The sequence below is a fragment of the Podarcis pityusensis genome (assembly GCF_964106645.2).
Source record: "Podarcis pityusensis genome assembly, chromosome: 3".
In the NCBI taxonomy this organism is placed as follows: domain Eukaryota; kingdom Metazoa; phylum Chordata; class Lepidosauria; order Squamata; family Lacertidae; genus Podarcis; species Podarcis pityusensis.
This window is the reverse complement of record NC_138026.1, coordinates 40,972,817-40,994,508: the sequence shown is the minus strand read 5'-3', so window position 1 is coordinate 40,994,508 and position 21,692 is coordinate 40,972,817. Positions and strand designations below refer to the sequence as shown.

The window sequence follows — 21,692 nt, the reverse complement described above, 5'->3', positions numbered from 1 at the left end:
CTGCATCTCTTGTTACACTGGAGGCAACTCCAAAAGGTCACCCAATTTTGGGAAGAGGCTTCTCGGGTGCAAGTGGCGGGCCAGGTGAAGGGAGATTGTTTGAAGTGGAACGGGAAGCCCTCTGGGAGATCCAGTTACTAAGCAGAAGATCCTTATGTAGCAGTTCGGATTTCACTCCGTGTATTTATCCAAATGATAAAACAAGTGACTGTTGATACTTTCTACAGCAATGTATACCAACACTGTGGTTATCAATGCATTGAAACAAAATATGTGGAGATATCACCTATTATACCAAATGCATCAAAACAACACGGGGGTTGCATGAGGTTATGGTGATATTATGGACGAGGAAAGCTGACACAAGGGTTTAGGTCTGGGATAACAAAGTTTTGGATTACAACAAAGTGATATTTTAGCAGATTCATGCAGATTTTTAGGTCATCTCTACATGACACACACCAAAATGGGCAGTGGTGGTCCAAAATGGTGCAAGCTTGGTGTTTTTGAGCCATGTTTCATATTAATAAGAATAATTTTAATCAAAAGACAAGATTAGGCTTGTTAATTCTGATCAGAGCATTCTCTTGCCCACATGCTGTTTGATAAAGGTTGTCATCTTCTGATAAAAAATGCTCCTCTATAAAAGAGGTCTGGTTCATAACACATTGTGCATTGGGCTTGCACCATTTTGGATTTCTTTCCCCGTTCTGATGTTGAGAGCACTTTAAGTACATGTTTAACTCTCACATTCAAATTCATGGGCTCTGAACTGAACGAGGCCTCAATAAATTACTGTGGTGCAGTACTGTGGTTACTGTCGCCTACGTAAAGCTGTGCTGATGGTTCTTTTTTAGAGCCAGTTACAGGGGTTGGGTTACACATGACATTTGCTGGATTTCAGCCTTGCTTGCGAAGGCCAAGACACCTCTCCAAATGTGAGGTAGCAACATGTCCCCCAAAGGCAAGAGATCAACTTCTCTCTTAAAATCATCATGGGTACTCCCTATCACTCATCAAGAATGTTTTAAGGTCTCTGAAAAATGATCTTGGCATTTCTCAGTAGGAAAAACTGATGGTGCTCATGCAAACAAAATAGCTCACCCAAGTATGAGAAACTGCCCTGGAGCTGGAAGGCCAAGTTGTATGGAATCCTTCAGAAGAAGCAATAATGAGGCCCAGCTGTCGACTACATTGGACACTGGGATTCTGCAGGGGAAAAAAAAGAGGTGGTCATATGGGTTTCCAAAGGCCATTAGAGTACTTCTTCACACTGCAGCCTAATGTCAAACAAATGGGATAAACACTGAAAGCTAACACTGGTGTTTTCTCTCAGTGAACGACCCAACAGGTAAGATAAAAGAACTCTAGAGGAAATGGGACACCAGAAAATAATCCTGCAGATTTTCCAACTTGAGAAAGAGGCTAATTTCCCAAAAGATGGAATTAGGTTCCAGCTTCTCTTCTGACACTTTTAACCTGAAGTTCTCAAAACCTGCTTAAAAAAACTGAATGGAACCACTGCACAAAGCATGCCCTCACACAGCAAACATCTCATCTGGTGACACAGGAGAAAAGAAACGTACCCATAACCACTCACTGTCTTACCTCTGAATGTACGCAAAGAAAAACTGCAGCATGCAGACTTCCAATGAAAGGTGCTTCTAGAAAGATTTAGAAGCAAAGTATTAAAAGAGAACGGTTATATTTTTTTTCAAGGCCACCAAAGTGCATCAAAAGCCAGGAAACAAAATAATAAAATAAGCCTTGCTCAATTTAACAAACAGTGATTCCTTGTCTGAGTGCTACATACAGTCTTTCTTAAGGTTTCCCCCTCAAGATATTTCCTTGGTTTCTAAGCTTAACTGGAGCTTGCAATGCCAGTTGCGGTAATCTATGATAAGGAGAGGTAGGTTTGGAACTCAGCCCATTTCAAGTTACCATCGTTCCTGGCATTTGAGAACTAGGAGGGGGGTGCAGAATGGGGAAATTTAGAGCCACCAACTTTTTTACTGGATGCTGGAAATAATGTTCCTATCAAAGGGTTGCACCCAACTATGTTATATTCTGAGTAAACCTGCTGCAATCAATGAGCTTAAGTAAGTCAACTCCATTTATCTTTTAGGTTCAGAACTGCCATCCATTTTCATTTCCAAAATTAAATGAGGTTGTGTCCACATCTATCTAGCATGAGCTATTACAGTAATCAAAGCAAACTGATTAATTTAGTTACCCATAAAGCAGCAGCAATCCAACACATTTCACCTGTTTTAATTGAATGCATTGGATATGTATGTTTGTTTGTTTTACAGTCACAAATGCCAGCTCCCTCGGCCTATAAAGCGAGATGAGCGCCGCAACCCCAGAGTAGTCTGTGGCTGGACTTACCGTATTTTTCGCCCTATAGGACACACTTTTTCCCCTCCAAAAAGGAAGGGGAAATATCTGTGCGTCCTATGGGGCGAATGCAGGCTTTCGCTGAAGCCTGCAGGCTTCAGGAAGCTCTGCGCAACCCGCAGGAGACCGGCGCCACTTTGCGCCCGCCTCCCGATGGCTGCGCAGAGCTGCCTGCATTCCGAAGCCTGGGGAGACCGGCGCAACTTACCGCTGGCCTCCCTAGGCTTGCGGATAGCAGGCTGTTCTCGGGGCTGGGATTGGGGGAAGCTCGGGCTTCCCCCGTGCCAGCCCCGTGCCTGGGGGGGAAATAATTTTTTTTCTTTATTTTCCCCCCCAAAAAACTAGGTGCGCCCTATGGGGCGAAAAATACGGTAACTATCAGGAGTCCTTTACCTTTAACGTTTGTCAAACATAGCCTAGGCATCGTAACACCAACTTCTTTTGTTGAAAAATGCAAGCTTAAGTTATTTCCATACCTTGTCCTTGGCTATTGCTGGTGGTTGCTTCAAGACTTCTTTCACTGTTTGCATAACAGTCTCAGTTCTCATAACGCTGATAGAACGAACCAGCTCCACTAACAGAAGCTGTTCTTCACTAGCTGTAGGAATGACCTAAAAAGTATTATACATTGCTATTGAGTCCAGCACTGAAGTCCTGACAGTTTCAAAATTACATGGGTTGCATTGTGCGGCCCTGCACAATTTTTCATGGACTCCACCTCTATTTTGCATTGGCTCCACCCACCTCTGGCATGGAGTTCCCAGATAGTTATTATTATTATTACAAGAGAAAGTGGCCTTTAGGCTGAAAAAGATACCCCTCCCCTCCTCTAGGACATCTGATCAATGAAACTTACTGGGCTGACTGACAGGCTCCCCACTTGCCTTCCCAGAGATACAAAGTACCTGACCCCCAAGAACCTCAATCTGGACCTTAATATTTTAACCCATTTGAAAAGAAGATGGGAATTATTTTCAAATGGCTGCATTACTTAACATACCTTAGTCCTTGAAGCGTTTTTGTGTTGCCTCCTTTCATTCCACACAAATGCAATAGCTGCCATAAAATGAACGCCGTGATTCATTGAGATAGGGCCCAGCAATTCAAGAATCTGCTGCCTCAGGTTCTGAAATTTAAAGATCATCCTCATTATCAAACTATGCACCCAGAGTATTTTGCTATTGTCCACTGACTGTAAAGATATGGAAATGTAACCTAAATAATTTCTTAAACTCAGTGGGGTTTTTTTTCCCAAGTTTGTTGGTGCTATTCAGAGAAATCGTTGTCACCTAAATCTATCTTCAAGCTATTGTCAAACATGCTGCTTAATTTAAGTAAGTTCTTATTTGTAACATTTTGACTTCTGTCATCAAATATGGATAATAATACCATCCTGAGATCTAAGTCTAGCATCGGACAAGTCTCATTTCATATATTCATTTATACAGAATTCCTGTATCTTCTCACATGACCACCACATATGAAAGTAAGTACCTGAAAACTTAATATATGTTACAATCACCTAGAAACTGAATGAACTACAGCTGAATATCTGGTAGAGAAATTGCCTGCCTATGAATTCGTTCATCCCCCCCCCCAAAAAAAAATAGACCGGCCCCCCACAAGGTCTGAGGGACAGTGGACCGGTCCCCTGCTGACACCTGGGCTAGATCTTTCATGTTGAAATGCTGTTAAGAAATAAAGAATTTGTTTCTTCATTTGTAGCTTCTATCATAACAGAATTCCCCTCAGCTTATTCAATTCCCGAATAAATATTATCATTGGAAAATGTAAGTGCTGGTGATGATATAAAATGAAATGGGGCTTGCAAGGGATACATTCCCACTGCAAAGAGAAATAGAATAAAATTTGTGGATGTTTGCTATCAGTGGCTAAGGCTGGATATGGGGAAATTTTAAGAGGAACTTGGAGTCAGAGTTTGCCCTCTGTTAACCTGCAGGGTTGCTGGTGGTTCTTCAGGTTCTGTGCTGGCGATTTACTAAACGCTTTGTAGGTTACATTCAAACAGACACAACTCAATCTAGTCTGACAAAGTCATACACACACAGTATGCAGACACACACAGGACCATTCATGTTCTTCTGACCTTTGTTGATCCAAGATTAATGGTGGTAATGGATGCAGCAGCTGCAGCAGCTGTTTTCTCTGAAGAGTCTGCCTGGTGCAGGATGCTCCACAGAAGAGTCACAGATGACATGATCATGTGAAGGATAGACAAGATCCCACTGCGTGCTTCTAGCATATGCTTTTGGTCTACAGTCACCAGAAGCTGGTACCAACAAAGAAGAGCAAAATATATCAATTACTCTCAGTGATACAGGAAAGTGCCTACCTCCTCCACGCAGGTACAGTTCTGCCTTTTCTCACTTTGGGTCTCTCCTCTCCCTCTTAGTGTGCACTGAGTCGAAGGCTTAGAACTTTAAAATATAGGCATAACACTAATAGTTTCCTATGCTTCATGGCAGTAGGTATATTAGGGCCGACCCTATCATTAAGCATCTGCACATCAAAAAGGGGTAGCAAATTGTCATTCATTTCATTTATTATTAAAGTGTTTTTATTTCCAGGGATGGAGAGATGCTTGTGTCACTTTCAGCCTCAGGTGCCAAAATAACTTGACAACCATGGGTACTATATTCCTCGTCCTCAGGTCGGCGCCATGTCCTGCTCTACATCAAGAAGCAAGTGTCTTGGGCTGGCCCTAAGGTCTGTACCCAGAATTAGCACTGCTGTTAAACCAACCCAATGCACATGAGTTGTAAGGAAACCATGCAATGTACAGACTTACTGGGTGCCACTACAGAACACAGCAAATTATGGGCTCCTAAACTGTTCTCATAAGCAAAGGATCTATAGCAGGGTTTCCTAAACTTAGGTTTCCAGTTGGTTTTGGACTACAACTCCCATCATCCCTAGCTAGCAGTGGTCAGGAATGATAGGAACTGTAGTCCAAAAACAGCTGGAGACCCAGGTTTGGGAAACCCTGATTTAGAGGTATGGTCAATTCAACAATGGTTTCCTCCCTCTCAAATGACAAAAATAAATGTTACAGTTAAAACACATGCATGGACAAAGACACGGTCAAACCCTTGAACATGCTTACCTGATGATACTGTGCAGTTGGATCCAACAAGCAATAGTGAATGACAGTTGTAATGCCCTCCAGCAGAGTGAGCATCATATCTGGTGGAGTAACTGATGCCATCCAAAGGGGCCTAAAACACAACATTGAATTTGTTGCAATTTTGAACGGAACAAATTAAACATTTAAAAAAAACTGCCAAGAGAAAGAGAGACACATGCCTGCTGCTGGATAATCCTGTTTCGTATCTGTACTGCTGAATCAGGTTGTCCAGGTTCCGGCAAAGCTGGAGGGTCACAGAAACCACCACTCTTTGGAGCACCTTCCCCATGTAAGGCAGGGAAGCAGTAATGAGTCCTATCCACTGGGGATGCATTTTACAGGCACAGTGCTGGTGCAACGCTCTTATCACGGCACAGAGAAACATGCCTTGGGAGGTGATTGGCTGAGAGTGCAAATATTGAAGGGAAGTCATTGGCTGCTGGGGGTTGATGTGCTCCAAGTCCGTCACAACAAAGTCAAAGCCCGCCTCGTTCTCCTCGGGCACAGTCATCACTCTGTGCTCCAGGACAATGAGCCGCTGGAGGACTTTCAAGAGCTGCGACTGCAGGGTGCTGCCGTTGTCAAGCTCGTCCTCAGAGAAATTGATGAGGCTGTCTTCAGAGTAGCCTTCCTCAATGGCCACCATATTTTTCCCAGCGACCTTCTCGCTGTGCCACTTCTGGGCGCTGAAGATGGAGGAGAGCAAACAGTGCAGAACCACTTTCTGCACCTTGCATTTGGACAGCATGTCCGAGATGAAGCTGGGAAAGCCCTTCGTGGAACTCTCCACCACTTTGGCCAGCTCGGCGAAGAGAAGGGTCAAAATCTCAATGCTCATCATCTGCATGTTGCGGTTCCCTATCAGGTCTTGCGGGGAGACTTTCACATGGGTTGGATAGTGGCTCCGCATGTAGTACAAGCACAGAGAAATGAGGATCTCTATGTACATGGAGCTACGGAAATTATGGTTCGAGTCCACTGGGATATGGCTGTAGAAGTCTTTGCCCATAACCGATATGCGATGTCTGGCCAAAAGATTCTGAAGTAAGGACAGCTGTGGGGTATAGGCATTGTTGACGCTGGTGGTGGAGATGGCATTCACAAAAGCAGAAGGGTTTGTTTTCAAGATGGCTTTAATGGCAGAGAAAGCATAGAGAGTCCTTGAGGAGTCATACACCTGAAGGTACAACAGCACATGCTGGTATAAAGGATGGATATTAAAGTGGGGCGACTTTCGCATTCCTGGTGACCCTGCGTCACTCTCAATTTCCGAGATCTCTCCCTCTCCGCAGCTGTACCAATTTTCCAAGTCGAGGCCATCGGTGAAGAAAACGCTGGTTTGTTTAAGCTTCTCAGCTTGCGCCTTCTTCTTCTCGTCGTCTTTCCTCTTGGCTATTTTGACTTTGGGCTTTGCTCCCGGCTGCTTACCAGACTCTTTCACGATGGTTTCTTTCTCCGATGTTTTTTCAGGGAATTTCCCTTTAAAGCTGAACTGGATGCTGCTGTGACTTCTCTGCCTAGACTTGGTTTCCGCTGATGCGGAAATCGGGTCACAGAGACTCTGCTCGCTTACTGAGATGCAAGGAGAGGAATTGTTTCTGGAGATTTCATTGGAAATGCTGTCCAGTCCCGTCTCGGTTGAGGCAGATAGCAATTGAGAACTGTCATTGCTAAGCAAACTGCTCTGGCTGTCTTGAATGTTTGGGTCTTCAGTTTTAGCAGCCTCTTCGGAGGGATCCAAAGCATTTAGCTTAGTGGAGGCATCTTCTGAATACAGGTAATGCTTACCTGGTTCGGAATCTTCTCCAAGCCCACTGACAACCTTGCATATCAAGTCAGTGACCACCTGCTGGACAATTTCATCCGGCGAATCTCCCCTCAAATGCTGAGAACTGTCTGTTGCCATCAGGCTTTCAGCTTCTGCCTCGAAGCTTAGGTTATCCCCAGCAGATGACTGGGAACAGCCAGAGTCAGAACTCTGCATTATTTCTATCTGATGGTCGGGAAGATCAAAATCAGATGCAACCATAGGAAGAGTTTCACTGCTGGTACTCAGTAGGGAGATCCTGTCACTTAATGGGTTGACTGTAAGACTGAAGTTCTCCATTTCATCCATGGCAAGTTGCTTTTCATTGTTCTCTTTAGCAGTAATGTCTTGTTCCTGACTTACCGGCATGTGGGCAAATGCTTAAAAGAAAAAGGGAATTCAGATGTGATGTTTTTCTACAGACACTGAACAATTAGTTCCCTAAATCATGTAACATTCCTTCCTTGCTAAAGCAGCTTTACAGACAGTCCACTCTGATCGTTTACAAGTTAATATACAAGAGTCCTATTCAGAGGCTGTATAAATTACATTTAGGTAGCTATCCCTCAGTTAACTCTAAATGCTCTGTAGATGGGTTTACAGACCCAACAGAGCTCTGGATCAGGGCCCATCTGTGTTGCAAATATGAGCAATTACTAACAGAAGTACAAAAGGCACTCAATGCGTATTTTTAAAAATGTTCTAAATCTGCAAAGCAAAGCATTTGACCTCTGATTAAATGTTGCTATTGGACTTTGACATCAGTAATTGATCAAAAAAGCAGAAGATAAAGTATGGGGGGGAATATAAAAACATTGTGCTTGGTTTACGGTTTAATTAGGTCCTCATCTGGCATGTCAAGAATTCCACATTAAGTTAGAGAATAAATTACATTGTGCAGTAGTGCATTGTGGATGAGTAATAAACAGAAAACAATCCATACCAGAATTAATTTTTAAAGGGTTGGTTTAGTAAAACACAGAAATTATAACCTGATGACCAGATCATCAATAATCTATCATAAATGTAACTGAATAACTTCCCAGTTCATAACTTATATACTTGGACTAAATTCCTCTTGATAAACAAGCTTATCAATAAATCTAATAATAAGTTAAGACTCTTAGACTAGATGACAGTCCACAAAATAGAAAAGAAAGAATGTTTAGTAAAGACAGTATCTGCTTCAGTTTGTGGCATTGTTACCATTATTGGCGAGTCCCTTCTAAACCAATACAGTGGTACCTCGGGTTAAGTACTTAATTCATTCCGGAGGTCCGTTCTTAACCTGAAACTGTTCTTAACCTGAAGCACCACTTTAGCTAATGGGGCCTCCTGCTGCTGCCGCGCCGCTGGAGCACAATTTCTCTTCTCATTCTGAAGCAAAGTTCTTAACCTGAGGTACTATTTCTGGGTTAGCGGAGTCTGTAACCTGAAGCGTATGTAACCCGAGGTACCACTGTATGATGTCTAAATTGAGATGCTTCAAGAAAATGGTATCAGGACAGAATACTACCAGAGCACTCCATTTTCCTTTCATACCATTCTAGACTCCATGCCATCCTCTCCAGGATCAGTAATGGCATGCTCAGCATTGGCCCAGCTACTAATTCATGGATATATTCCATTTGTGATATGACATGGAAGTGCAGGCAACCCTCGATTTGCTTGGGGGTTGCGTTCTGGGTCATCGCACGAGATGAGGGAGCGTATGTAAGCCCGCCTTGAACGTGCACAAAATGGTCATTGTCTGTATTACGGAGTATTGTAAAGGCATATTAGTAAGGCAGATATGTGAAATTAGGGTTTTTAAACACAGTACTTACAATCACCACAGTTAAATTTCTGCATAAAATTATTTTCATTTTCATCCTCAGGATAACAAGATGGTTTATTCCAGTAACATTCAGCCTGCACTCTCTGGACAGAAATGCGCTGAGTTTTTGGGTGGAGAAGCAACAGAAGCAAAGGTTCAAGGACTCTTGCAATGTCATGACGTTGGAGCACTTGATTTAACCAGGCCTGACCGACTGACCAGGTAGAACCATCCAAACTGTTAAGGCTGTCCAGCATGATAAACAAGGACCTGAGGATGGAAAAAAAAAATCCAAATAAAAACCACAATGGTTGTAACTATGGGCATCAGCCGGTAGTTTCTTCAGCTGGGGAAACCTGGCTGAACAACTTGACAGACACTTCATCTACTGCATAATGGGAGGACTCTGCAAAGGTCTAAGAGATGACAGAGGTCTCCCTGGGCTATCTTTCCATTTGGAATTGGGAGAGGAGCTGCCTTCCAGGTCAGAAAGCGACATGGCTCTTCCTGGGTAGAGACCATTAAACTCTGAATATTTTTGCACTATCTTTGAATCCAACCAACCTGTCAAATGAGCGACCATACGATGAAGACTTGTTAATATGGAGGTCTCTGGTGAGGTGCCATAGCACTGCAAACTTGGCATGAGCTTCTGTCCTGATTTTCTGCAGAATAAACAGACAGATAACATGGTTAAACAATTCACTGGAGGAAGTATGGAGGGAAGTGGCAATCTAAATCAGGGCCAAGTCGGAACACATGGAAACCATATAATCAAGTGATTGCTGCGGGTAAATCATAAATGAAATCACAAGCTAGCTTTTGGTTCACAATTTTCCTTTTTGTACCTTTCCCTCAATACAGTATCAGAATAGGAAAGCAGAAATAAGAGGGCAGAGCAGTATGAAGCTTGTTATTTATTTAGTGCCATCCAAGAAGCTGGACTAAAGATAGTACCTGAACAAAATTAGAGGAAGAGCAAGCCTGGTTGCAAAGAACCACACTGGAAAGAAGGAACTATTTTATTTATTTTATTATTATTTTTAATTAAGACACTACTGTTAGGAAGGAAGGTAGCCTGCATAAGAATTGCACTGTTCCTCACCAACACCACCGTGAGGCTCCCATGTCTTGCATTTTACCTGCATAATCTGCAATGATAATATAGGATTCTAAAATAGTTTCACTGCCTCAATTCCCAAATTTAGCACACCTCAAAAGAGCGTAATACATGTGAGCCAATATTTACCTTGTCTCTGTGGGTCAACTGTTGACTGATAACATCCTCGCAAATGCTAGATGACGGAACTAGATTGTGCAACTGGAAAAAAAGCTCCACACTCTTCTGGTGATGTTGAGGAGTTCCATCACCCAGCTGGTCCCATAGTGTTAATGCCACATGCTTTGGAAAGGAACACAGGAGAAATACACACAGACACAGTTATAGCTGTCTTATCAGAGTGAACAGCTGGGGGGAGATGCCTAGGTGTAGCCCAGCTGATGTAGAAAAACACTGAGATCCAAATGTGATGTAGGTGCTCCTCTACAATGAGAAGGCACTTCTGCTTTTACAAGGTTTCCCCCGATTTCTGCCAAGTCTATCCCCTTGCTTCCACCCCAACACATCCTATATTCTTCCACAGGGTCCTCTGTCCCTCAAAAGTGGCTTTCAGGGGGTTGCACAGGGAGGTTAGCATGAAAAAGCCTCACTGTTCAAGCAGAGGTCCACCCATGAGTTTTGAGGTCCAAGCCTTTATAAGGCCCAGAAAGAAATTTCTGTAAAATGCAATAACAACATCTGTTTTAGCAGCAGTTTCATTGCAAACCGCTTGGTGCCACAGCAGCAGCAAAGCCCCTTGTGCTGGGTTTCCCAAGCGCCCCATAACTAGCTGGCTGTCAGACACTGGGAAAGTGCTGTGCAGTGGACTTTGACAGGGGTGGGGGTGGAACAACAGGGTGCTGCTGCGCTCATGTCCTGCTGGCAGGCTTCCAAAGGGCCACTGTGAAAACAGGATGCTGGACGAAATGGACCACTGGCCTGATTCAGCAGGCTGTTCTTATGCTCTTATCAGGATTGTTGGTAAAATGCTTAACAAGTAGTGTAGTGAGTAATCAGCTTCAGAGCAATGTATTAAGTTTCATTTAACCCAAAGCAGTGATAACAGTCTCGTAAGGTGCAAAGTTTGGGTGCAGTACTTAGAAATTAAGTACCTCTGAAGTTCAGAAGTGGGTCACCAGGTGGACAGAACTGCTGTGCTAGTTTCCCAGTAGGCAGATCACTGCTGGAAGGTGGAAGGGTGAGGTATTAGGGAGGTCAGTGTGGTGCTAACAGATTGGCAGGAGCACCAGACTGGCTCGCTGGTGTGTTTGCACCATGCCACCCTCCCTGCTGCCTCACGAATATGCAACAACAACCCACCTGCTGGGATGCTAGCATAGTAGCTGTGTCCCACTTGACAAGCTTCTGCATAAGTCCTGCCAAAAATCAATAGAATTTAAGGACATAACCTTGTCTAAATACAATTAAAAAAAAAATTCAAAGTTTCTGAACAAGCCAACTTCAAACCATAGGTTATGCAGCTGGCTTACTTTCCCAGTTAGAACTTGCTTTAAACCACCACCTAAGAACTAATCAGGCTTTGTAGAAAGTGAAAATAAATGTTGCAGAGGTTCTTCGGCCTGGCACATTTTTATCATTACGGAAGCTGTATGACTGTTTTACTGTACCTTGAAAAAATCTGTCTTTTCAGCCATGTATCGGAGGTTGCCTTGAGTGAGAGGAGGTCTGATCACAACAGCCACTCTTCCTTGGTTTGGACTCAGAGGTTGTGGCGCTTCCACACTATTCAGATTTTCTCCAGTGACAAAAGCAACGGACTGAGTCAATCCCACTAAGTCCATTATTAAAGAAATAGTGACACCTTGGATGCTGAAATCACTGGCTTGTCTGCAAGCACCCATAAGAGTCTGGAGCCACAAGGGGGGCTGCTCTTCTTCACAATCTGAAAGGAAATGGCTTCTATTAAAAAAAAGCAGTTCCTCTTATATTGGAAAATTATATTTATTCCCACCCACCACCCCTCCATCTTGCATATCTACTGTACCACCACCAGCTACTTCAAATAGGTTAAACTCTAATGGGAAAAGTAGAATGGGCGGGGGGGGGGGAAGACTTTGCAGAAATGTACCACAGTTTACTCTGCATGTCAAGCTGGGCTTTTGATGGCCTATCTTCAAACAGCAGACCAGCCCTGTGCTACCCCAAACAGGTAGGCTGCTTTTGAAAATCAGGGTTCAAAAGCAGTTTCAGATGTAGTATGGAGAGGCTGCTTTTTGATATTTTAATTTTTAAAAATCCTGATGCGTATATGCAGTAGGCACTTGGGCATACTGAAATGGATCACGGCCCCCATCTAAATTTGTAATGGATCTCAAGGGATCATGACAAGCAACCATATCACACAGATAATGTTGAACAGGAGGAACGAGAGATTGCCGTCTAAAAATGATAAAAGGAATGAAGGGAAGCAGTAACACAGATATGGTCCCCATCCTAGAACTAAGATGTACGCCTGATTTGCACACATGGGGTTGTATCCAACTAAGTAATACTCAAGTAGACTGACTGAATCAGAAGACATGACTTGTTTAAGTCCATTGATTTCAGTGGGTTTATTGTGTGCAACGCATGGACTGTTCCATTTATTTCAATGGAGATATCAGATCTGAATGTGCCTGCTGATCTGCAGACTCCACTGAAAGCAGAGGTTGAAGGTTCATGGGCATCAGAATTCCCAAGCTTAAATGAATTAATTGCCCTCCAACCATGAATTAGCTGCTTTCCACAATCATCCCTTCTATTCCTGCTTCTTTATCTATATGCAACATATATATAGGTCCTTAGGCATGACAACTATAATCTGTGCTAAAAAAAAACCAAAAACACCTGACATGAAACTGAACAACAAAAAGGTGGCAAGATATAGTAGGAATAGCCAATGTCACATCCTCCAGATTTTGCTGGGCTACAACTCCCATCAACCTCAGCCAGCAAGGTTAATGGTTGGGGGTGATGGGAGTTGTAGTCCAACAACATCTGGAGGGAGTAGAATAATAAACCAAAACTCTAATAGTTGGGTAGTTAAGCACTTATGAAAGATGGAGTAGCAACTGCACACCATCCGTGTCACTGGAATGGAGCTACTTTAATGATATGGCTATTATTTCAACTACGTAAACCTCAGGTTGGCTGTGGGGGTGTGTCAGTAACCTCACACGGATTGTACAAAAGTGCTTCACAGTGGGCCCCTTGGGATGAGGTCTTGGGGAACAGAAGCTCAGAATATGAAGAAGGTGCTCAGGCTCAACCCCCAACATCTCTAGCTAATAGGACCAGGAGGTGGGAAAGGCCCAGCTACACCTGAGACCCTGCAGAGCCAGTGCCAGTGTGAGCAGACAGCACAGGGATTGATTGACAAATAATCTGACCTGGGGTAAGGCAGTTTCAATGCTTCCATATGAGACTTTGGATTTCAGAAAACAAAGCTTCAGAAGCCCCAGAGGAAATGAATGCCTGTTCTTTGAGACTAACTGACACAGAATACGACTACTGGCCCCCCCAACCTTCTTTTGAAAGATGAGATACTTTGTATGCATCAACAAAGCTGTGAAGTTTTCATATGTATTAGGTACTCAATACAGGAGCTTATTAACTGCAAGCAACCATATCACACAGCAGATGTGAAGTGTAAGAATAACCTACACCAAAAATACACTGGAAGTGCATCAATTTACATCTGATGTAGCCCAATGTCAAACATACATACTGATAGGAATTAAGCAGGATTGGTTTCAAAGTCTGAAGCAAATCCATTCCAACAATTACCCAAATCAAAACCCAGTATACCTCCCATCAAGCCCTTTTTTTACTAGGAAACATTTCTTTAAAAAATAATAATAATAAAGAATAGGAGAACTGGGTTTGTGCACAACGAGAGAAAGAGAAACAAAAGGTAGTCAAAACTGGTTTTACAAAAAGTGAAAGATCAAACCTGAAAGGAAGTTTTAATGGGGAGGAGATTAAAATGTAGGAAATTACTCACCAATATCTGTCTGCTCAGCATGTATTTCTGATGTGTGGTTTCCCTCTGCAATGTAAACTGGAAAACTTGAGCACTCAAGGAAGAGCTGACATGCAGCAATGAAGGCAGAGAGGTATTCTTTTGGCGATGTCTTCTTAGTGGTCCTTTTCCCTTTAGCTGCATCCCCTTGTGACTCTCTGGTACACTGTGCAGCCTCTCCTTTCCCCCTGACGAGGTCCTCCTGAAGCTCAGCTGCTAAAGGCCGAGACAAGGAGTTGCTTGGAATGATGTACAGGTTGATAAATCTGGTTAAAAACTGCTGGACATACTCCAAACAGCACTGCATTGCAGTCTTCTGAACTGTTGTTGTCTTCCCACTTCGAGATCCTGTCCCCTGGGCCATCTTGGAAGACGGCTGAACAATTGTTTCCTCAGAACCCAGAGTGGAAACTGTCTCAGTCTCTGAAGAAGTGCTGCCTATAATGGGGAGGCCAGTTGTTCCAGACCCCCCACTCAGCATCCTGTCAATGTCATCAGTCGTATCTGCCTGATACTGCACAAACTCGGTAAAGCCACTTTCGGAGGACCGGCTGCTTGGAGGATTTTCACCATCTTCAAACACATCGTTTGGGTTCTCTGCAGAAACTGGTGGCATCTAATTAAGACAAGAGTAAGGAAGGAGCAAGAGCTGAATAAAATCAGAGGGGGAAAGCAAACCGTGTCATTTTGTGTGTTAGCAAATGTTGTTCTCTCATTTTCACCAGCTGCACATCTCACTGCATTTGTCTTTTGTTTATAGTTTAAGAGCAGGTGAGTTCAGAAAACCAGTCTCCACAACCCACAGTGATTTTTTGCCACCACCACTTAAGGGATCCTCACCAAATTTGATGGGATTCCATACAGGTGGCAGGCAGGCCTCTCTGGGAGAGTTTCCTACAGCCAAGGTGCCACCACCGAGAAGGCCCCGTTCCTAGTAGCCACTTGTCTCACTTCACTTGGCAGGTGCACACAGAGCAGAGCCTCTGAACTTATGGATCAGGTCTTTTACACTTCCGGGGAAACAAACAAACAAAAATATGCATGCATATTCCTAACTTCTTAAGCCTTTCTGTGTTCCTGGTGCACATGGCACACGAAGCTATCTTTTTTCTAATATAAAGCCCGCAAGGTGCATATGTAGCTGCCAGTCCATTCTGGAAGTAGGCCACAGGTTTTAAAGCAACAGAATGGGAGCTAAGCTTATAGCAACCGTTTCAAAAGTTGGAGCTGTTTATTTTTAAAAACGAAACAAGAAGAATATTTTCTGTATTACCTTTCTTTCTTCCCATTCTTTGACGATGCTGTGCCTGCTTGGAAACTGCAAGGCACCGTCAGTACCAGCGGACAACAGTGGAGGCTGAACTTTGCTAAGAATCTTTGAGCAGAGTTTCAAGGAATCCGCTAGCTCAGACAAGTGCAAAGTCTGCAGGTGGCTCGTCAAGGCAGAGATCATCCTGAGTAGCAGCTGAGGCAGATGTTCCGTTTGTATTTCAATATAGGTCTCCTAGCAACAAAATACAATTAGAACTGGTATCAATGGCTTCTGTAATTTATCCTTTCTATGGACTTTAGCTACAAGTTTCAATAGTTCTATTTTTACGAAATTTGAAAAAAGAAAGGAAATGAAGACTTGGTTAAAAAGCAACAACTTTTAAACATGGGGTGATAGCTAATTCTGTTTGTCCACTAGCAGGGAGCACTGCCAGTGGTGCAACAGGGGCTTCCCCTCCCTCTCCCTACAGCCTCCCAATCTGCTTTTGAGGGGTGGGAGACATCTTGGATCAGATGGCAGGGGGAGCATGGAGTGCTGCAAAAGGGAGGAAAGGAAGGGGAAACTAGCTTGGCACAACACTGGGGATCACTCATGTTATATATATATGAATTTATAATATTAAATCTTGCTCACTTAACAAATTCAGTCACAATATGCAGGGGATAGTCATGCTGTGGGAAAATGGGTTTTATGGGGATGTTTAGAGAACCTCTGCTGCTATTTGCTGAATAGAGACCTGTGTATATCTGTGTATCTATCTATCATGTGCATAGAAGCCAACTCTTAGGGGCCAGGGAGGCTTTGGCTCCCCCTAAAATATTTGAAGGGGCTGAGCCCCACCCAAGTTGATGGGCATTGCCATTCAAATGGTGTGCATGCACCATGTCATGTGATCAATTATGTGGGGCGGGGCATATCTGCCCCCCCTTTTTTATTCAAGTTGACACCCCTAAGCATGCCTACTTATGTGTATTTATAAATGAACAGGTTGCATGTATGTACAAGCACAGAAGAGTAAGCAGCACAGACTTTAAAATATTTCAGGAAGGATGGTTATTCTCCCTGCTGTTTAATCTACATTTGACACAGCTGTTATAACAGCAAAGAAAGCAATATCTGGGGAACTGCATTAAGCTGTAGTGATTTGCGGGCTTGGAAAATGTGATAAAACTCCCAAAAGAAGCGCAACTCGGTGTGTCTGATGAAAGTGAGAAACAAATGTGCATTTATTGTGTAAAAAAACGGTTGTTTGAAAACACTCTAAAACTACAAACTGATAACAAATCCACAGAGAGCAATCAAATATTCACGATTCTTTCACATTTAATATTACCAAAATATATACTGTCAGAAACATGTAAACGGATCACTTTTAATCAAAAGAGGAAAACAGTCTGAATGTCATACCTGACAAAGCACTCTCATACTTCTAGTAGGCTTTGAAATGAGAAAGCAAAGAGTTTGAAGACAAAGGAGAGATAACAGGAGGCAAAAAACCCAAAACATTTCTAAGAGCCTTCATTAAGATATACAATGTTGACAGAGAAATATGATTGCGGCATGCATAAAAAACAACTGCTATCTAACAAGTTTAACGAAATCACAGCGCCACATATCCTGCTGTCAATTAGCATAGTAATAGACAAAGGAGGAGGCATGCAAGAGAAAGAAGTGAGGCTGAGCCCACAATCAAATAATAAACAGAAGAATGATCTCTGTGTGATAAAATCTCATTCTTAAAATTAAGACCCTACTGCAAGGGGAATGTCTTCCCCTCAGGGGAGTCTTCCAGGGGCCACGTGACTGTGAGGGGGCCGAGGCCAGACGGAAAAGTGGGAAGAGCAATGTAGAAGAGTTTAGCAAGGTTAGCTAGTTTCTATACACACCAAGACATTCCTGTCTATCGTCCATCTAGACCAGTGTTTCCCAACCTTGGGCCTCCAGCTGTTTTTGGACTACAACTCCCATCATCCCTAGCTAGCAAGACCAGTGGTCAGGGATGATGGGAATTGTAGTTCAAAAACAGCTGGAGGCCCAAGGTTGGGAAACACTGATCTAGACAAGCAAGGGTCATCGGAGGTGAAGACATATTTCAACCATGCAAAAACAAGCAAGGAAGGGCCTTGGCCTGGGGAGAGTTGGACGAGCCAGACAGAAAGGACCAGAGGGCTGCATTTGGCCCCCAGGTTCCCCACCCAACCCCTATCATATCACTTTTGAAGCAATGCCTGCCCACTTTGCTGGATTAAAGACCTCTTTCATGCCACATGGAGGGTTACCTAGCTTAGAAAACCACAGAGTAGTGGGAGGAGAACCAAGTTGCGAGCAGTAGAAATCTTACCAAAGATACTATATCCAACAAAAAATCAACTAGCAGGCAGAAATTGGTAAGGGGGAGTTCAGCAGGTTCACTACCACCTCCAGGCACAGTCTGTAGTCGGGCATGCAGTGTCCTCCTATGAATTCAAAGCATAATTTATTCATTGGTAGCAGTGTGGCTGTGTAACTAGTAATATTAGCAGGATATTTGGCCCTGCTGAAGTTGTCGAACTACAACTCCCATTAGCTTCAGCCAGCCTGGCCAATGGTCAGAGATTGTGGGAGTTGTAGTCTAGCGAAATCTGGAGGGCCACAGGTTCTACATCCGTCAGATAGATTAATAACCACAGACAGATATGTAGCACCGCAAATATCCTCGAAGTAATGATTTGCAACGGAATCAGTTCACACATTCAGCTGCAAGTCACCAGGCACTGAAGCATAACACGACACACATGCACATGGAAACTGACACAAAGAGTAAAGTAACAATCTACGTATAGAGAGATTCCTCTTTCTAAAAGATCTATACAGCATACTTTGACAACTTAGAAGCACAGTATATAGGTTTTTTAAAAAAAACATAAGTGTATCAACTCAATTGTGCTCCTCTACCAGGACACAACAGTACACAAAACATCTTCAGTGAAATATAACTTACCTACAACATTCTTCAAACCAACGGGCAATGTAATCCCACATATAGTAAGGCTCAAAAGAATTGAACAGAAGATTGGCAGTTTTAATCAGCTCTGCTGTTTTCTTATTTTCCCTCAGTTTGCTGAAATAAAAATGTAACAACAGTATTCAGAACAAAGGTACTCCATTTGCAATCTTGCTCCAAACCTACTTCCTGATTTCCCTCACAGCAATCTCCCCCTTTGTCGCTATACTTTCCCACCTTTATCCCCCTCCTGCAATCCTACTGCCCTTTTATTTTTTTGCTATCATTGCCATAGAGGCAAAACCTCTGAATCCGGAATCGTTCAAAGCAGTAGACAAGGTAAGAATTTGTCGCTGCTGACACAGCCCACCACAAGCTTCCTCAGGGAGATGAATGGGTATAGCTTCTCAGCTGGAACTGCTCTGAATGAGCTGCAGAGATAAGAAAGAAGTCCATCCATTGCCAAGTCTGTGTTACTGGCTACCAAGCAAGCAGAACCTAAATCTGCAGTGCAGAAGCCTTTGAGCACACGTCTTTCTATGGCTAACTATAGGATAGGCTTTGTGAGCTGACATAACTACTGAGTTGTGACCAGTATCAGGCTAGGCATTCACATCTACAGTAGAAAGAGAAAAGGGTCTTCTTCCCCAACCTCCTCTGCTTTAACACTTTACTTGGGCTCCCTTTTCAATATTAAATCACCATCATAATCCGTTTCCACTGGCTTAGCATGTATTCTGAGAATTTCATGGATAGGAGGTGCTCACTGATTAATCACTAATGGGAAATATATATCTAAAACGGAAGGGGGGAATTATGTTTGGTTTTGTTCTTATTTTTACCATGTACTTCGTGTTTTTTATATTGTATTTTTATGTTGTGAACCGCCCTGAGATGAAGGACAGTATATAAATTTAATTAAAAATAAGAAACTAATTATATCCCAGTGGACTAGGACCTGGGAGGCTAGAGTTCAAATCTCCACTCAGCTGTAAAGTTTATGGGGAAGTAACCTTGGGTGTGTCACCATCTCTCAACCTAAATATCTCACAGGACAGGTGCACAAATAAATTGGAGAGAGGAAGAAGTATGTATCCTGCCATGAGCTTCTTGCAGGGAAGGTGGGATATAAATGTAACAACAAATACATATGCTACTTTTAGCACACACACTTTGTGAATGCTCTCCCTAAAAATACTGGCTCGGGTCGGGTATTTTAAAGGTAAAGGCAAAGGTACCCTTGATCGTTAGGTCCAGTTGCGGAGGACTCTGGGGTTGTGTGCTCATCTTGCTCTATAGGCCGAGGGAGCTGGCGTTTGTCCGCAGACAGCTTCTGGGTCGTGTGGCCAGCATGACTATGCCACTTCTGGCGAAACCAAAACAGCGCATGGAAACACTGTTTACCTTCCCGCCAGAGCAGTACCTATTTATCTACTTGCACTTTGACGTGCTTTCGAACTGCTAGGTGGGCAGGAGCTGGGACGGAACAACGGGAGCTCACCCCATTGCGGGCATTCGAACCGCCGACCTTCTGATCGGCAAGCCCTAGACTTTCAGTATCTGATCCAATCCCTGACCCACATGACATATCCAATTAATATTGCAACTTCCCACATTCTCAAAATAATTTTGCATGAAAGGCTGCTGTTCAAGAAACTGGGCTTTAGGAAGGGATTTCTCTTTTTTCCTCTCGATATAGCCACCTGCTTAGCTGAGTGTGGTCCTTGCTGAAGGAGGAGTCCACCTGCAGATCCAGCTCCGCTTTGCATTGAGTATATAATGTCCTAAATACTTCAATCAGTACATCCTCTAATATTACAGGTCCTACAAGGAACAAGAGAAAAAAATTATATTAAGAATTCCACTGGCTAGTATCTGAATTCATTTTATCTGCAGTTATACCAATTGTACAATTCAATAATGCACAACAAAGGACACACAACTTTATCCATGCTTTCTATTTGGCTGAAACACGTTAAAAGCACACTGAAAACTGTTGGAAAGGATGGCGCTGCTACCACTAATTTAAGAAGGAATGTGATCTCCTGGCACTGCCAGTACAATGTAGTAACGCGTTTTCTATGTCTGTGTTGATTTCATTAAAACTTAATATGTGCATGCTGTCATTAAAGATTTAGGCTATGATCTTAACATGAAAGGCATTGTAGCAAGCTTGTTTTAAGACTGTGTCTGACCTTTCAACTGCAAGTGAAAAAGGCGAAGCGCATTTATTTCAAAAACCTGTTGCTCAATTCATTCCCAGTGCCTGTTTTCTTTACATTGTCAGAATTGAGAAATTCTGGGCTTGCAATCTGACCTCAAACATGCCTGATGACATATGTAGCAGTTACACTACAGTAACTCTTGTGTTATCCTCTGCAATTCTGTTCCAAGTGCAATTCTAACCACTTCTGAGGAGCATTTCTATCCCATCAAAGCAGCACCCTCTCTTCCTCCTGTGCTAATGCAACACTGCATTACCAAAACTCTGTGATAATCAGATAGTGGGTGATTTTTAGAACAGAGTAAAGGAGGTACAGCTGCATGGATCACAGACTGCTGTTTTAACTGTTACTAAGTTTTATTATACCTGTTCAGATAGGCATATGAGAGAAGTTCAAGGTTACTCTTTTACTTATGGTGCATGCCTCATTTCATCATATGCAGTACCTTAGAATGTCTGGATGTTTGTTTGTTCTTTTGCCCTCTGTTACTACTATGTGAACTGTTACTTATTTAACAACAGACAACCCCCCCCCCCCATTGGCATGCAAGGACATTCATATAGCTACCTAGCTCAGGTTTGTCCAGTAAACTGATAAGAATCCGAAAAGGCTTCAGATCCTGCGTCAATGTGCTCTCCTCTCCACACACGTTGATCTGCAAAATTCCCACCATTGCCTGTAAGAAACAACGCATTAGAATCAAGAAGTGAGACAAGAGTTTAGACTACAGTGACCAAAACACCAGTAAGAAACCATTCATGGTGCTACTACCTGAAACGCTAACCTAGTTCTACAAAACATTGCCCTCCTCCCCACTCTTCAGTGGGAGCAGCCCCTGGATCTAACTCCCTTTCATTCCATGAAGAGGCTTTCAGTTTGTGAAAGGGACATTCTGGATCCAGTCAACGGTCTTCTCTCAAGGGTAT

At 43.1% G+C, this 21,692-nt stretch overlaps 1 protein-coding gene across 5 annotated transcripts in view; it reads right to left on the bottom strand.

The window, feature by feature from the left end:
* DOP1A (DOP1 leucine zipper like protein A) overlaps window positions 1–21,692 on the bottom strand; it is a 53,313-nt gene that overhangs the window by 12,823 nt on the left and 18,798 nt on the right. For 4 of the 5 annotated variants that reach the window (XM_080998723.1, XM_080998722.1, XM_080998721.1 and 1 more), the window contains 18 exons: window positions 21,334–21,442; window positions 20,245–20,365; window positions 18,539–18,658; window positions 17,900–18,014; window positions 16,966–16,995; window positions 15,559–15,789; window positions 14,268–14,901; window positions 11,893–12,167; window positions 10,415–10,567; window positions 9,730–9,830; window positions 9,176–9,435; window positions 5,722–7,729; window positions 5,522–5,633; window positions 4,505–4,687; window positions 3,398–3,523; window positions 2,874–3,008; window positions 1,609–1,664; window positions 1,105–1,209 (listed from right to left, as the gene is read on the bottom strand). In XM_080998723.1, the coding sequence (XP_080854849.1) occupies window positions 1,105–1,209; window positions 1,609–1,664; window positions 2,874–3,008; window positions 3,398–3,523; window positions 4,505–4,687; window positions 5,522–5,633; window positions 5,722–7,729; window positions 9,176–9,435; window positions 9,730–9,830; window positions 10,415–10,567; window positions 11,893–12,167; window positions 14,268–14,901; window positions 15,559–15,789; window positions 16,966–16,995; window positions 17,900–18,014; window positions 18,539–18,658; window positions 20,245–20,365; window positions 21,334–21,442 (4,874 nt within the window). The remainder of the gene's footprint in view (window positions 1–1,104; window positions 1,210–1,608; window positions 1,665–2,873; window positions 3,009–3,397; window positions 3,524–4,504; window positions 4,688–5,521; window positions 5,634–5,721; window positions 7,730–9,175; window positions 9,436–9,729; window positions 9,831–10,414; window positions 10,568–11,892; window positions 12,168–14,267; window positions 14,902–15,558; window positions 15,790–16,965; window positions 16,996–17,899; window positions 18,015–18,538; window positions 18,659–20,244; window positions 20,366–21,333; window positions 21,443–21,692) is intronic. The other variant, XM_080998724.1, reaches the window with a different exon arrangement.